Source organism: Oculina patagonica, chromosome 14 (genome assembly GCF_052425735.1).
Source record: "Oculina patagonica isolate OP01 chromosome 14, crgOcupat, whole genome shotgun sequence".
In the NCBI taxonomy this organism is placed as follows: domain Eukaryota; kingdom Metazoa; phylum Cnidaria; class Anthozoa; order Scleractinia; family Oculinidae; genus Oculina; species Oculina patagonica.
In genome coordinates this window covers 8899983-8917404 of record NC_135771.1, presented here as the reverse complement: position 1 = coordinate 8917404, position 17422 = coordinate 8899983, and the positions used below count along the sequence as shown (strand labels likewise).

The 17422-nt window shown below is 38.6% G+C and overlaps 2 protein-coding genes and 1 long non-coding RNA gene across 4 annotated transcripts in view; 1 reads left to right on the top strand and 2 right to left on the bottom strand.

Moving 5' to 3' along the window:
• LOC144639159 (uncharacterized) overlaps window positions 1-5107 on the bottom strand; it is a 15388-nt gene extending 10281 nt beyond the window's left edge. Inside the window, exons 1-7 of the mRNA XM_078498415.1 lie at window positions 4960-5107; window positions 4771-4877; window positions 4507-4624; window positions 3068-3121; window positions 2834-2939; window positions 1166-2213; window positions 18-574 (exon numbers count right to left, since the gene is read on the bottom strand). Coding sequence (XP_078354541.1) covers window positions 18-574; window positions 1166-2213; window positions 2834-2939; window positions 3068-3121; window positions 4507-4624; window positions 4771-4877; window positions 4960-4998 — 2029 coding nt within the window. The 5' untranslated portion in view covers window positions 4999-5107. The remainder of the gene's footprint in view (window positions 1-17; window positions 575-1165; window positions 2214-2833; window positions 2940-3067; window positions 3122-4506; window positions 4625-4770; window positions 4878-4959) is intronic.
• Window positions 5108-9802: 4695 nt separating this feature from the next.
• Window positions 9803-16482, bottom strand: LOC144639208 (uncharacterized). 2 transcript variants are annotated; one of them, XR_013568085.1, is made up of 4 exons: window positions 16447-16482; window positions 13076-13446; window positions 12096-12203; window positions 9803-11289 (listed from the first exon to the last, which is right to left on the bottom strand). It is a non-coding gene; the product is annotated as an uncharacterized LOC144639208 (long non-coding RNA). The 2 variants fall into 2 exon arrangements; XR_013568084.1 differs by lacking the exon at window positions 16447-16482 and having other exon boundaries at window positions 13076-13492.
• The window catches only part of LOC144639157 (uncharacterized), a 68690-nt gene continuing 67714 nt past the window's right edge, over window positions 16447-17422 (top strand). The window contains exon 1 of the mRNA XM_078498412.1: window positions 16447-16529. The gene's annotated coding sequence lies outside the window, so the exon portion shown is untranslated. The remainder of the gene's footprint in view (window positions 16530-17422) is intronic.

Below are 17422 nucleotides of genomic sequence, written 5' to 3'. Positions count from 1 at the left end.
GATATGATATCACTTACATTGATTCTTCTTCTGTAGTATCTGATTCTGTAACATCTTTGCCCGACGCACTTTAGACTCCCTCTCTTTTTCCGTGTCCACCCTGGCATTTTTCGCCTTCCTCAACTCCGCCTTCAGCTCCTCAAGCTCGCGACGTTTCCTGTCCTTAGCTGATGGCGTGTCCTCACCGAGGTCTTTGTTACCCCTCTGCGGGTATTTCATGGGAGGTGGGGTGGGGACCTTGGGAATTGGAGGTATTTTGTATTTCTCGTCTAAAGTTTCAACAGGCTTTTTCACAGGCTTTTTGACGGTTTTCTTTCCTTTAGCAGCATTCCCCTTTGCGCCCTCCTTCTTTGCAGCATCCTTTACACCCATTTTATTAGCATTCTTGCCTCCTGCATTAACGTCTCTTTCTCCTTCTACACCCTTTGATGTGTCTCTTAAAGCGTTTTTATCCTCATCTAGACTAAAATCGTTAACCCCAGTACTGTCATTGACGCTGTCATCTTCTGCAGCCAATCCTTGGTTTTCGAGGACATGATTATTAAGGTTGTCTTCTCTTCCAAAAGAATTATCCCTGAAAAAATCAAAGAAAGAAGCAAATTTAGAACACTATTCATACAAACATTGAGTTATAAAAAATTACAAAGAAAAAAATGAGGCTGCAAAAGTCACTTTATTTTGTATCTAGCATAATTTGCTACCATAAGAATGTACTGTACTTTCTGCCAGAAAATAAACTGTTAATTTTTGTAAAAATTTTCACAGATCAGGTGTATGGAATATTGACATCACTGCTTGGGCATTATTCTCTGACATTAGGAACATTGATTGAAAATTCAAACTTCTACGATGTAATTGCAGGAATAACAAGCTTATATGAGATAGCGTTAAATAAATAAAAAATAATATTGACTATGAACAGCAAAAAATGACAATCAAAATATTTTGACAGCCTCTCACAAGACAAATGCCTCAACTTTCTAGACGAGATGATTATGCTATCTCCTGAGCGACAGGTGTAGATGACACATCACACGAGTAGGCGTCAACTATAAACTTTTGACTGGAACCACATATAGACATGGCAGTTAGCTATAGGTGCTACATTAAGATTTAGACACATGAATGTTTATAGACTTAATCTATAAAGATTAAAAGAACTTACATATCATGTGATCCATTTCCAAAAGCATTGCCGTATTGCATTTCATCAGGTACTGGTGGCCTTCTTGCTCCCTTTGCTGGAGAAGGAAACTGAACAAACTTCGATCTCTCTTCAACTTCACTTAAACTTGGAGGGGATTCAACTCGACTCACTGTCACTTCACCGTACACAGCTGAATCATTTTGATCCTCATAAATAATATCTGCACTGTTTTCCTTTTGACTGCTGTGTTCTTTGTGTTGTGCTCGCTCAACAGAAGGAGACCGCGACCTATCTCTTCTTTTCTTTTTACCACCTTTAGAATCCGCAGCTTTTTTCTTTTTGTCTGATGTCATCACAACTTTTTCATCAGCTTTACCACTTGCGTCATCCTTATTCAATTCAGAAGCACCGTCCCTCCCAGTGGGTCCACTAACTGGTTCAGCCCGTTGAGCAGGAAATGGGGAGGAAATGACACGCCCAGAGGGAATTGGTGTAGGAGGGGACACCAGTGCCCCACCTTGACCAGGAACAGGTAAGCTCTGATAAACCTCTGGTTGAATAAACTTTACAGTCTTGGGTTCTGACTGATTGCTTCCTGATGAACTACTGCTTCCCTTCTTTTGCATTCTGTGCTTTTTTGTCTTTGATGGGACAGCATTGGAAGCCTCTTCCTGTTCATCTTGGCTTCCCTTTTTCTGTTTCTTCCTATGTTCTGTTGTCTCCATCGCTGTTGGTCTATCACCTCCATCATTCTCAGAAGATCCACCGCTTCTATCCTCTAATGACTGACGTCTGCCAGCAACCTCATCATTTCTCTCACCCCGTGGCCTCTCATAGTCACTGCTACCTTCATCATCAGATAAAGACTTGTTAGATCTGCTGGTCCTCTCAGCGCGATTAACAAAGCGCTCATCCCTAGTTTGGAAACCCATCTGTTCCATGTGGCCAGATTGCTGAGGTAGATAACCCCCAGGTAGCATGTTTGACAGGGCTTGTGGATTCTGCATATATCCTGCTGGATATCCTGCTGGTGGTAACTGGTGAGGCTGAATAGAAGCCATACCAGCTGTAGAAAAGAAATTAAAATATTATTTAGAAAAAATGGTACAGTGGAATTCCTATTTCTTTACCCTCAATTTTTCAAACCATTAACTTCAAGAACTGAAAAAATGATTACTCCCAATTCTCATTCAACTCTCTGGTTTCCTTATTTTCTAAACTCCCACGATTACTCCCAATTTCACTAACTCCTCGACAATTTTCTAGAACCAATTTTCATTTCCCTATTTTAGAGGTTAAAAAAAAAATTCCACTGTTTAAAACTGTACAGTTCAGTATTTTTATCGGGTAACAGTTTGTTATGCTGAACAGGGTGGTTCTGACTTTCACTCTGTGAATAAAATGCTAGAGTGTCACCATTGAAACCATAAAATGTAAGCTTTTATGCAGTCCTTCTATAAATTATGGTGCATTTATCTTTGGTTAAAAAAATTTTCAAACCAGTTCGATTTTTACTTCCCTTTGTTTCAGATTATGGTAATGAATATAAGACAACAAAAAATAAAAATCGAACTGAATTGAAAAATTTTAAACCAAAGATAAATTTAAACCACAACATTATTAATACTTTGTTAATGCAATTCTTATTAACTTTTTTTTACAAAAATGAGTTAGTTTATTATGCACCTGTTGTCAGGCCATGTGTTTGTATGATGGTATTTGCAGCATTCTCTACTGGTTTAGCTACAGAGTCATGTGTTCCAGGAAGGATAAAAATCTCTGGGCTGTAGGCCTGCAAAGGAATAAAGAGGTAGTTATAATTGTAAATGTGCATGTAAATATAAGACAAGTAACTTATCCTACATTTACATGTAGGTACACTGTACATTAAACTTTTTGTAACAGAGTAAACAGTCTTACTACAGGTGGTAAAAAGTCCTTTGCCTTGAGCAAGCGCTCTTGATTTTCTTTTGTCTGAAAAAAGAACCATTAAATGGTGATTAATAAGAGTGATAATTTTTAAGAAATACTTTTACCTATCCAATCTTTCATATCTGATCACACTCATGGGTCTCGGGGAGAGACCCAGGGAGCCTGACCATCTCCTATTGAGGGTTTTTAAAACTTCACTCTCAAACCCCCTTTAATAGCAACAAAGGGACCAATTCAATTCTCGCTTTGTCTTCAACCCACCCCCACCCCCACCCCGTCCCACACACACACACCCTACTACACCTTTGAGTATCTCTAGGTCTGCCACAGGATCCAAGAAAAAAACTGATGTCGATAACTTCAAAATGGTAATTCACTTTCTCTACAATAAAATTTAATGATGTGTGGTTCCAGAAAACATCCATGCCCACGCGATTGACAGGTCATTGGAAATTCTGATGGGTCTCAAAAGCCAAATTGTAAAGTACATGTTGAATGAAGCTAACTGGAATTTCTGGGGAAGGGGGGGGGGGGGGGGCAGGGGTCAAACCAAACATCCTTCATTGGAAAGGTATGGATATTTTCTGGAACAACTAAATGTGAAATTTTAGTTGTACAGGATAAAGTTCAACTTCTCACTACATCTACCACTGCACAAAAATTAACACATCATTTCTTATTTACACACTTTCACACATTTGCATAAAATTAAAAACAAAAAAGTCTTCATCACAGAGGTGAATATTGTTTGACAATCTCAAAGGCAATTATAACGAATATTAAACACAAAATTAACTTCAATAGATTACAACAATGAATAATTGGAAATGAATAAATTAATTTTTATGTCTACCAAGAAAAACCAATATCTTTGATAGCCAAGCACGATACAATCGGCTAAAACAATCATTGTTTGGAAGAAACAAACTAGAATATCCTGAAAACTGACACAACGCAAAAGAAAGCTAACAGAAAGAAGCTGAACTAAGCTCGAAATGTCATCTTTTATTATTGTCTGGAAAAAATTGACAGAACACCTGCCCCGGCTTTTGAGAGCTCCCGAGTCGGTAAGATTAGAAAATTCGAGAACCCATAACCTTAAATAATTAAAATCTGCGAAAACTAACTAATAGGTAATTTACAGCTCAAGTCATTGTCGTTTTGGTTGGCAGATGTTTTCAAGTTCATTATAGAGCAATATGCGAAAATCCAATAAAATAGAATTAACACGGAAAAACACAAGATCTTACATGTAAAGAAACAGTTGAATAAACCAGAAGCTTACATGTAAAGCTCGTGTAATTCTTTCGGGGAATGCCGCAAATTTAAATCCTTTGACCTCGTAAAAGGGACACAAAATAATAATAAGCCTACATGTAGCTTGGTTTGATATGGTATTGAGGTTTTATTTTTAATTGCAAACTCACCACGGCCATACATCTTCCAACGGATCGTAGAAACACATAGTCCTCTGGTACAACTTCTGGCCCCAATTGCTCCTCGATGTGATCTCGTAGATAATTCAAAGAAACATACGGTTGAACCCTAGAACGATCACAAACACGCGTTGAATGAGAAACGTTTCAGGAACTACAATGTAAAGGAAGCGGAAAGAATCAAAATTGTACGCGTTTGAGCGCTTGTATTCCGCGTTATTTCTTTTCAATTTTAAGATAAAACGGCACAATTACCTTACAAATCCCGCGGAAACTGACTCCAAAGCAATGTTGTTAAAGGCTGTACGGTATTTTTCGAGCCACAGATCCAAGGGAACGACAAATATGTGTAAATCTGCCAACTGAACAAAAGGACAAAGTATGCTCAATTTCACAATCATACTTGCACCGGTCTATTAGCAGATTTTCAGCTCATTTTTTTACCTCGTCCGGTGGCAAAAGACCACTACTATGCGCCGACATCCTAAAAGACACTCAGTGTAGACAAGAAATGCTCATCCTTCGGTTAAAAGCAGTAATTTTCCCAATACACTCTACTTGTATTTTTTCAAGCCACACTTTCTGTCGTCAAGCGTTTATTTATTGCCCACTTACTTGTTGTTAATCACGTGACGAAAGCTTGGTGACGTCATGTCTCATGCAAATGAGCGGGAAATAAGGGCAATCGAACAATTTGATTGGTTGAAAGTAAAAGCCAAATCAACGAAGTGGCAGTTAATTAGTGAAAATACAAAGGGTATAAAAGAATGCTAAGAAGTATTTACACTAGGGATTTAGTTTGTGTACAGCTTTATGGATTAAAGGATTTTTGTTTTATCTGTCTGATGCGTAAAGGCGATGATTGCTTGCATGTCTCGCGAAGGCTTGATAAATAGCTCGCTTGTTTTGTTTGGATTCGAAAGCCGTCGTTTGCACTGAAAGCTTGCTGCATTTACGCCGTCAAACCTCATAGCATGTCATAGTAAAGATTTTAAAACATGAAAAAAGTTCTTAAAAAATTAGTCTCGGTACTGTATTTAAAAAATAGTTATTCAACAAGACGCCAATTTAAATTAATGTCTTGTTCAGAAAGTGTAAATTAATCTCGAGTTCTTTTAATAATCTGGCCAGGCCTACCAGAGAAAAGATACACATGCTGTTTGCAGTGCACACTATCATAACTTTTTTAAATCTTAACTGAGGCTGCTGAGGTACTTATCTGCACTGACTACATCGACAAGCAACTAAAGCGAAATATCGTTTTACAGCTTTCAGGTCCTTTCACTTCAGTGTGTTGACCATGTTTTCAAAACATGATTCGCCCATCATAATTAAGACCAATTAAGTATTTTGGCAAACTTGCCGGCATGTGGTTGAACATAGAGCTGCGGGGGCAAGTTGTATTGAGAATTGAGATTGTACTCTAATCGCTCTTAGCATAATCTAGATAAAGACCGACTATTAGGTCAACTCGCAATTAATTTGATTGGTTACTCAAGGGCAGTCAGACTGCCCTGGGAGCGCGCGCAAGTTAATTGCTGAAATCACAAACCAAAATTAAAAAATAAACCACTTTCACTGATCTTTTGTTGAATAGATCGGTCTATGGGTTATGGAAAATAAATTAGACGGCTTGCTCTCGGTTTCTACCGCCTTTTGAAAGTTGACTCGGCCGGGGACTTCAACTTCCGTCAATTATCCACTTTGAACTTTTTCTTGTTTTTCTGCTCAAATTTGCATAGAATTGTAGCCTTTGGACTGCAATCCTTTAGAGTTTACTCGCCCTCGGTTTCAATGAGCAATAGTCAACTCTGAGCACTGCGCCTTTTTGTCTATTTGCTCAAAGAAAATTCGGGCTTGTGCGTGCTTTCCTACAAGCCTTAGGAGTGTTCTAGGAATTAGTCAACATCTATAAAATATTTCTTTTGGTAACAAATGTTTGTTAAAGCCGGGACATTCTGATTTCTAGTGGCTCAGTTATACCCTGTGTATCTTAAACAAAAAAAAATACAATACCCTTTGGCGCTGCAAATACTTACGATCAGAGTCCATATTAAGGAGTCCACCCCCTCCGTAACCGAAAAATCTTTTTCAATTGCAGTTTTCGAGGTCGGTCATATTGCATAACGGTTTTCTTATGATTGTAAACTTGTTTTTATTACATCCTGGCTTATTTGTAATTCGTTAGTTCTCTTTACGTTTATCATGTTATTTAGTTTGTTCCTTCGTTTCCTTTTATTGTACTGTATGAAAAAAAGCTACGATCTTTTTAAACGAACAATTAAGACATACTTGTTCAAGAAAGCATTTGCGTGTTACAGCTAGAGCCTCTTTTAGCATGACTTCCACGAATTTTAGTTTTAGATTTAGTTTTAATTTTAATCTCGAGTTTTCGATTTTTATACTAGGAAAGTTTTTAATTGTACTTTTAAACAAAGAAAAATGTAAAAGGTTTCACACAATCGTAGAAGTGCTCGATGCAAATACATGCAGAGCGGAATACAATAATTAAAGATAGAAACTTCACGGACAGAATTCTCAAGAATTCGTACTGACCTGAACAACGGCACAAACAGCAATCTACCAGAGGTCTAGAATTCTCAACTGAATTCTCGCCAAGGACGACACTCGCGTCGAGTCCAATAAATCGTGCAACTGCAGAAATAAAGACCTTTGCCCTCTTGATGGTGGATGCCTTGTCAACAATGTCGTTTACAAAGCCACTGTCGCTACAACACCCGGCGAAACGAAGGTTTACATCGGCATGACTGAACATAGTTTCAAAACTAGGTTCAATAACCATAAGCTTTCCTTCAAACATCGCAAGCATTCACACGACACTGTGCTGTCAAAGTACATTTGGGACCTGAAAGACAACAACACCGAATTTTCGATCAAGTGGTCCATTGTCACGAGAGCAAGCGCTTACAGGGGAAACCCGTCACGCTGCAATTTGTGTCTGACGGAGAAGCTCTGCATACTATCAGCTGACAGATCTACCCTCTTGAACAAAAGCTCTGAGCTTGTTACCAAGTGCAGGCACGAAAACAAGTACTACGCGGCCAATCAGAGACAGGATCGTTCCAACCGTCCTCCATGAACGTAGTTTAAATTGTATTTCACCGCATCTAACGGCACAGTCTGATGATCGCTTCGTGCGTGAAACTCTGAGTAACTGTCCGTGAAGTTTCTATCTTTAATTATTGTAATTGTATTTTTATATATCTTCATATTATATTTGTAATTTTTTTTTCTCTTTCTTTTTAAGTTTTAAATTAACTTGATGTAGGCGCATTTGATCATATTCATATGCTAATTTGCGCCGATTAGTCATTGATTGCATTGACGAGTCATTGATTTCATTCATTACTCATCGATATCGTCTCATTCCGGTGCGTAATACAACTGCTTATGCCGGCTGTCTCCCCGAAGAAGTTTTACTTTGCTGACAAGCATCAACCGAGCAAAATCTATAACCACGTAGTCGATTCTTATCAGCGAACTTGTTAGTTTCATTTTCAGACGAGTTTATATAGTTCGTGTTAAGTTGTTTTGTTAGTGAATAAAGAGTTGGGTAAAGTGAAATATCAGAAATATTGCATCATTAAGAATCATCTGTTTTTGTGATAATCACTTCACGTCTCGACATGCTAGAAGGTTATTTGACTTTTTATGAAGGCGTAATTTCGTAAACGCCTGTTACGAAGAAAAATACGTCTTACACAGATAAAAAATCACAAACGAAAAAAATGGCACAAGAAAGCAAGAAATGTGTCTTTTGTGCGCAGTGTAATAGTCGATGAGTAATCGATGGGTCATCGATATATACGCGATGAGTTATCAATAACATCAATAGGCAATCAATTACATCAATGAGTAAACGATGTCATCGATGAGTAATCGATAGGCCACAAAATTTTTCGGCTTCGATTAGTCATCGATTACTCATTGATCATCGCCAATAATCAATGACTAATCAATTGATTATAGGGCTTTCCACAAGTTGCTCGAGATTTCCCAAAAAGTTGCTCGTAATTTCTCAAAAAGTTGCTCAAAAGTTGCTCCAAAAATCCAAAAAAGTTGCTTCTGATAATAAAAGTTGCTCGAAAGTTGCTCCAAAAAATCCAAAACGCTGCTTCTAATCAAGATAATTTCTCCAAATATATGCTAATTTCCCTTTGAGGGTAAGATTTCTAAGCAGTTTTATGCAATTTTACAGTAAAAGGAGTAACATATTAAGGGGAAAATTTGTTAAATAACAAGGATTTCTTAATTAAACTGAGAAAAATCGTGAAGATATTGATGACGTCATGTTTGCAGAGGGGTTTTTGTAAAGCCGAAAGTTGAAACGTCTTCAGATGTTTCTCGAAAATCTTCGGCAAACTTCGTAAATCTTCGGAAACGTTCGTATGGCCTCTAAACAATACTCGGATAATCTTCGGAGATCTTCGGTCTGGAAATTGCTCAAAATGCAACAAGTTGCTCGAGAGGAAAAAAGTTGCTCGAAGGGGAAAAAGTTGCTCGAAATATGAAAAGTTGCCAAAAAGTTGCCGAGCAACTTGTGGAAAGCCCTAATTGATTACCCATCGATTACTCATTGATTACCAATTGATGTCATTGATCATCGATTAGTTATGCCTGGCCATTTACAATTCACGTTGTGCCTCCGCTCTAGGCCTCTACCTTTAGCGACGTTTACCGCTCGCGTCGCCCGGCTTACACATGAAAGCGATTTATTTAAAAAGCTAACTGTACAGATCGGAAAATGAGTCTGAACATGCAACATAATTAATTCGACGTGCTGTTTGTTTACATTTCACATGATTTCAAATCGTAACATTTATAAATGTGGGACTCTGTAAAGTGCGGATGCGGACGGCGAAAAAAAAAAATTAAATTAAATAAATAAATTAAATTAAATAAAAATAATATTAATCAAAGGCCCATTGGCCTGTCTCGTGTTACGCATATTTCAACAGTTAATGCGTGTTTATATAGAGGATAACACATGGTTGCGCGAAGATATGAAATTTATCATCGAGTGTTCAAATCGATAGCTCACGAGTGAGCGTAGCGAGCGAGTGAGATATCGGTTTTGAACACGCGGAGAAGATAAATTTCATATATCCTAGCCGGCAACCATGTATGAGGGTCTGAATGGGGTGTAGTGTTTAGTGTTATTTGCCCATAATTTTTAGTGTTTTGTTGAAGCATATTTTTATTAATGTTGAAATATACGTTTATTAATTATTAACTTAAAGTGTGACATTTTAAAAATAAGGCTTCGCTTTTGGCATGCGCTATTCAAAATACTTGCTGAAAACAAACTATCGCGTAGGCAAACCTTCCTCCACATAGGAAGTGTTCAAAACAAGAACAATTTGCCACTCTAATCCTTTCACTCAGTCAATTAACTTTTACCAAACTTTCCCACGGTCGATTTCTATACTACCAGGAATAATTTGATACCATGCATTGGTCAAGAATTCAATAACTTCCGCTCACAAACCGCCAACGGAGTTTGGCCAAAGTAATTAACTTACGTTTGTCCTAAACACCTTTTGTTAATGTTTCGGGCTACTTTAATAGTCCAAAATGTTCTCAAGTGTTTTTATGTTTATCACGGTTACTTTAGATTGGCAAGTACGAGTGTTTGTGCTTTTAGCTATGCTTAGAGTGAATTTACTTTTAACAAACATATTTTGAGATAAATTATGTGATCTTAGTTAATTGCGTTGGACGTAAACCTTCTTATGAGTAATTGCGTTGGTCGTGTACTTCAAAAGAACTGCGGAAACGTTCGTTTCCGATGTAAACGAACAATGGAACACTTTAATTAAGGTTTACTCATACACGCGGGAAATATTTAGTAAGTTTCATAATATAGCTTTTAATTCTTTTGTGCTGCAAAAGTGGATCACGTACATTCTGGTTTCGAAGCATTCTGTCCAGCAACTGCAGTGTTTGGTATCAAATATTCCGATTTCGGGATAGCTTTTAAAGATACTTTCAGTTGAGCGAAAGTTAAACATTCAATTTGGGTGATATCTCACTTAAATCTTACTCTGAACTCAAAGCACGTTTTCGTCTATCAAAGAAACCGCAATTCCTGAGTTCTCGCGAACTTCAAAAGAATGTAGCTTTTAGCCAATCACAGTGCAGTATGGACATAGTGCGAGCGTACTTAATCGCCAGTTTTTGATGTAAGTTCATGAGTTACTGCCGGCAACGGCTGAGAGTAAGAGCTGAAGAATAAAGAAGACCTCTGATCCTAGAAGTTGAAGTCTGACTGAGCTAGTCCCCTAGTTGCAGTGCATTTTGTCCTGTAACAGTTTGAAAATATAATAAAAAGTAACGCAGATTTAATTGCATCTTCTATATACATATAACTAGTAATAATCAGAGATTAGCGGAGTGCGTTCTACCCAAGATAGCTGAGGGTATATATTGTTGGGTACCCAGGAGAAATGAGTCAAAGAAATTAATGTTAAACAAGGCTGTATAATTAAATAAAACGCTTTGACATTTGCTGAAGAAGAAAATGTAACCACTTTGTAAGGCATTAATATTTATGCCTTCTTTTTGTCGACACATAGTAAACTTATAGCTGAAGCCAATTGCAGTTTGTTATGTATTCTCGGCTGTTTCATCCTAGTAAGACCCGATAACCCTCGGGATCAATGCCGTTTGATTTCTCCATGTCCCGCAACGCTGTGTTAAGCTCGGCTTGCTCGGGGATCGCATTCTTCTCTTCTCGTATTTTGAAAAGTAGATCTGGAAAAAAAAAAAGAAAACACATCAAGTCATTATTTGAGCATATCGTTTAGGTTTTGTTGGGTGGATGAGGGGTAACTTTCCGACCAATGAAATGCATTTGCCGACTTTCCCGCGCTTGGGTTGCAAGGTTCCTCCAAGAATTGAGTCCAATCCCAGCCTAGTCCCTAGGCGTTCTCCTCCTCTCTTGGGCGAGCGCGAGATCCACGTAAGGGCCTGGGAACGGGTTGGCGTGCCAGAAGGCTGGTCCAATCCCTGAACTCAGCCTACCCCCGCCCTACATAGAGGCTAAACTCGCGCCTGGTTTCATCCCCTATATAGCGCGCGAAAGGGAGAGTTCAGAGACTGGAGTACTACTAAATTGCTGCTGCAGGCCGTTGCAGCAAGCTAGTTGAGTAATCTGTGGCGGCTGTACACAAGCTAGAGGTAAAGTGAGGCGAAGGCACAGTGTTTAAAGAATAATCTTGTGAAATAAGTCTCAAGGACCTGGTCATGAGATAATTATTTATACAGCTTCGTAATCGTTCAAGACGTTGCGCGAGTGACGCGCGAAGGAACAAATACGGCACGTGCACGACCTCTAATGGCTCCCGGACGCGTGTGATCACGAGGTTTCAAGCTCATGCGCTTGTATTGACCAGGCTCTAATGTAAAGTCATGCCGGATATATTTTTAAAGCGTTCTGACAGCAAAGAAAGGTGCTGAAATGTCGATCTTATAGTTTTAAAACTTTGGACACCAATTAAACCTTGTAAAAAAAGTTTTGCCTGGGATATATGTACGAAAAATTGAACTAAGATATTCACCGGATAAGTTTGAGGTTTTAACACACATCAGTGGTGTCGAAGTGGTCGGTAAAAGTAATGTCCCATCCTCTAAACTGCTCACCCATGGACAGCATGTATTCATCTTGACTACAAAAGAAAAACAACCATTAACAAAAGCATAGGCGTACGGGCACCTTCGGACCCGGGGGGGCGGAGACCTAATTGCCCGAAAAAAAAATGCATTGAAAGCCGAATAAAGAGGCATATAAAATGGACAGCAAACGTGCATTGAAATAGTTGTGTTTAAACCTCTGTTAACTTGCCTGCTTGTTTCAACTGAAGGAAACGAAAGTTCTTTCGTGGTGTTACTCGAAGATGTTAATGTACTGTTAGTATCCTTTTTCTTGGGAAACACTTTATTTATCCATTCCTGAGTTCAGCAAAAATTAACATATTTTTGGGGAACCAATTTACATTGTTTTCTCTTGAAAGATGTGTACAAGCATGTCAGGGGTAAATGGGTTAAAACATTTCGTTGAAATTTTTGAGCTAGTTCTTAAGACTTAGCATTTAGGTCAAAAGCACTAGCTTCATCATCGCATATGTAACAGCTTCGTTTCAAGTTCTTAAACGGGATCCACCGCGCGCAAACGACCAAGCTACTGACTGAGACAAGCTAAGGAGAAGTACTTCTGCTCGCCCTCGCCAATTCCTTCAAAATGATTGCAACTGAATCAAACTGAGGGGTCACACATAATTTGCCGGAAACATCGAACGTGATTATAGCAGTTTACGGGAGGAAACGAACACAAAAGAATGAGAAATCAGTTAGACTTCTGAATCACACAGTTATATTTCCAATACCTTTTTTTTATGTAACTCGTTTTGAATATAATGTTAAGATTTTTCGGCTTATTTTCTATTTTTTCTCAAGGCTTGTTGCCCGAATTCCAAGCGTTTTGCCCGAAAAATTTCGGCGCTGGGGGGGCTGCAGCCCCCCTCGCCCCCCCGCCTCGTACGCCTATGAACAAAAGCAGTTGAAAGAGTCTCGCTATTAACTAAAACAATTTGCATTTGCTATCACGTACGTTTCAATTCACGCTTAGATATAAATGTTTGAAAACTTGCGTAAAAACAAGAATAAACTTGTAGCGGGAGGGAATATAATTATTATCCCAGGCAAAACTTTTGTTCGTCGAACAAGCTTCTGCGTACAGAAACAAATGAAGATTATATATTCAAACTTCTCTGAATGCAAATCACTCTCGTGGATGTTTCTGGTTGGAGAGTTTTGCTGACGCATCAAGCCACTTCTCCCTGAAATCAATCTGTAAACTTTGCAGCTATAAACCAATAACTGACACAGCATTCTTTAGCAGATCATCCACACCTTCGAGAGTCGTTGGAGGGACGAGATCCAGGCTATCTCAGAAGGCCAATAAACTTCGGGAGATTATCAAGATTGAATCAATGTTAGTGCATGATGAAACTTGTCCATGCCAGAAACAAGTTGAGTGTTTTGGCTTTCTGTTTTCTGCCACTTTCAAAGTTGATAAATTAGGAAACATAGGTTTTGCTTAGCAAGGGTGTGATCGGGGAGAGTGCGAAGGGTGATTTACTATTCTACGAGACTGAATGAATACTTAGTCATTGAAATGACAGGAAAATTTCAATACCATTTGGAACTTTGTGTTACTTACGAAGCAGTATTACATTTTAATATTTTAGTTAGACTTGGTGCGTTGTAATTTGCTTGTACAGCCAAATGTTTAGTTGTGTGATGATGCTAAACAAAGGGAGGCAAAACCTTTTGAATCTACATAAATGACCAGTGTGCGATGAAAGTCATGGTTCATGGCCTGGAGGGTTTATGAGAGTATGTGCGACGAAAAGTATTTTGTGAATCGGTGAGAATTTATTGGTGAAAACTCGTCCGTTGTATACTGTGCTTTATTAAAAACTAGCAATGGTATATTGCGATTCCTGCGTTTTGATTGGTTAACAGGCAGTGGTAGCCGAAACGCGTCAAGAAAACAGCTGGGGAGCTTCAATATCCAGTTCTTTGGGCGTTTTTAATAAAACAATTATTCCACTCGCGTTTGTTGGATATGAGATCGTCGAACTGAAATTGAAAATAGTCATGAGCAAAATATGAATTTATCACGCTTTCCGAAATGTACTCTTCTCTACATCACACACAAGAATGAATTAAATGCAATTTAATAGAAGATAAATCAAGGCTAGAGATGAGAGGTACTTCAAACTTAAAAGTTCACCATCACTGCAGCAAGCTAGCGGAACGTAAACAAGGCTCTTATGAGGTCGCGATATACAGTGGAACCCCGATATAACGATATGCCAAGGGAGCAGTAAAATAATAACGTTATATCGAAGTATCGATATATCGAAACTCCCGATATAACGATATGGCCATAAAATAACCGAAAATGTCGTTATATCGGGGTAAACCTAACAAGTACTTTTTGCCGCATGTTAGAGAACAATTTTGATAAGAAAGCTTAGAACACACTATCATTTCCGTATAGCATCGTACAAAGCTTTTTTTAGAAACGTCAGAGATGACTCGATTACCGTAATGTTATTGCATTAAATTCGATGTTTTGCAAATAAAATGTGACGGTGTACTGATAATATCTTTATATCGGGAGGATTTTACGTTCGGTCCGCTAAATTCTCATCGTTACATCGAAGATCGTTATATCGGGGTTCCGTCCCATACATATTACTATAACTTTTGCCGGGACATAGAATATTCATTATTATATCGGGAATATCGTTATATCGAAGATCGTTATATCGGGGTTCCACTGTATTTATAAAGCGTTCTGACAGCAAAGAAAGGTGCTGAAACGTCGATCTTATAGTTTTAAAACGTTGGACAACTAATAAACCTTGTAAACAAGTTTTGCCTGGGATAAATGTAAGAAAAATTGGACTAAGATATTCACAAATAAGTTGAGGTTTGACACCTGACATCGGTGGTGTCGAAGTGGTCGGTAAAGGTAATGTTCCATCTTCTAAACTGCTCACCCATAGACAGACTACAAAAGAAAAACAACCATTAATAAAAGCAGTTGAAAGAGCCTTACAATTAACATAAACATTTTGCATTTGCTATCACGTCCGTTTTATTTTGCGCTCAGATATAAATGTTTGAAAACTTCCGTTGTGAAAATTAACAAGAAATAAACTTGTATATTCGGTAGTGGGAGTGAATATAATTCTTCGTTAAACAAGCTGGCTGCGCACAGCAACGAAAGAACATGATTCAAACTTCTCTGAATGCAAATCACTCTCGTGAATGTTTTTGGTTGAAGAGTTTTGCTGACGCATTAAGCTACTCCTCCTTCGGTGATCGATCTGTCACATTTGTAGCTATAAACCACAGGCGCGTAGGAAGGGGGGTTCGAGGGGTTCGAACGAACCCCCTTTGGAGGTCAATAATGGAGGACTGAAAACACAAGCTGGTGATTTTCAGCTTTTAGCAAATAGTGGGGGAATGGAAAACAAACTTTGAGTGTTGCAGCTTTTAAATTACCCTGCAAGAAAACGCAAAAAGTATCGGGAAAGTATTAAATTGTCAGGAGAATGGGCTCTCCTCACTGGCTCTCATGGCCTCCACCCGAGGATGATGCAATTGTCAAGTTTGAATATATCCTAGTGACCTAGTATTATATGTAGTCAAAATAATCCCACCGTTGGAAAATATTTCCTTAATTAACAGGCGTTCGGGATTTGTTAAATGGAGTATCAATAGACGAAAGGCGGGGAATACAATTTCGGGGGACCCAGGTGATACGTATATTTAGTGCATATTGACGCTTAGCCTGCGTGGCAGGCGTAAAAAGGTAAATCTCCCCCTCCGTTTTTCCCCCTTTCTCTCTCTCTTCCCTCCCTCCCCTTTCGACGCCTGCTACGCAGGCTAATTGACGCTTTGACGCTGCGTTTAGTACATTGACGGTGGAGCCAGGGTCTGGGGGGCTTAAGCTTTTACCCTGAAATGCCTTTGTACCACAAGTCAAGCTTTCGTAAAACGTTTAGTGTACTAAGCCGGTATGTATGTATGAATGTATCAAGTTGAAAAAAAACGCCGGAAATATTGTTGTTATGACTAAAAATAAGTGTTATTTTACACTCCATCGAGTTTGAAATATTGACGTGCACAATGCTGAAAATAGCATTTCCGTGCCTCTAGATTTCAAAATATTCTGGGGGACATGCCCCCAGACCCCCCTAGAGGCTCGCGCCTTCGGCGCTCGTATTTAATAACCCCCTAATAAATATTCCTGTCAATACGAACACCCTTCCTAAAACCTCAGCTACGCGCCTGAACCAATAAACACAGAGTTTGTTAGCAGAACATCCACACCTTCGAGAGTCATTGGAGGGACGAGATCCATAGCTATCTCAGAAGGCCAATAAACTTCGGGAGATTGTCGAGATTAAATCAAGGTTGGTTAGTGCATGATGACATTTGCCCATGCCAAAAAAAAGTTGATTTATTTAGCTTTCTGTTTTTTGCCACTTTCAAAGTTGATGAATTAGGAAACATAGGTTTTGATAAACAAGGGTGTGATCGGGGAGAGCGCGAAGGGTGATCTACGAGAAATGAAAGCATACTTAGTCATTGAAATGACGGAAAATTTCAATACCTTTTAGGAGCTTTGTGTTACAAACTGAGCAGTATTACTCCAATACATTTTAAGCGATATATAATGATATTTTTGTTAGATTTGGCGCTTGTAATTTGCTTGCGCAACCAAATGTTTAGTTGCATGATCCGATGCATGCTTAACAGAGCCGGAGGCAAAACTTTCAAAAATTATCTACATAAATGACAAATGTGCGGTGAAAGTTACGGTTCACGGCCGAAGGGAAAATTCGACCGTTGTTTTGTTTATAGAGTTTGCTTTTAGCTATCCGGTCCTTAACATTTTTTACAAGACTGCCTGGTAACCAGGAAACATCACATTACAGTTTTAAAGGAAGTTCAAGAAATTTCTTTGCTTCAAATTGTTCCTCATTTTTCCAATTGAATTTAATGCAATTTAATAGCAGATAAATCAAAGAAAAGTGCAAAAACGTCAATGTTATAGTTTAAAAACTTTTAACAGCAAATAAACCTTGTAAACAAGTTTTGCCCGGCCCGGGGTAAAGGAAACAGCATTTCAGCGCTAATCACATCCGGTCGTTAACCTTCTTTGTAAGGCTGCTTTTTATCTCAGAAATATCACATTGTAGTTGTTAGGGAAGTTCAAAGCTCCGTTAAATATTTTTGCAAGTGCGTTAATTTTTTTTAGTGGAAAACAACACGGCTTGTCGCTAGTAGTAGAGCCACCTTAATT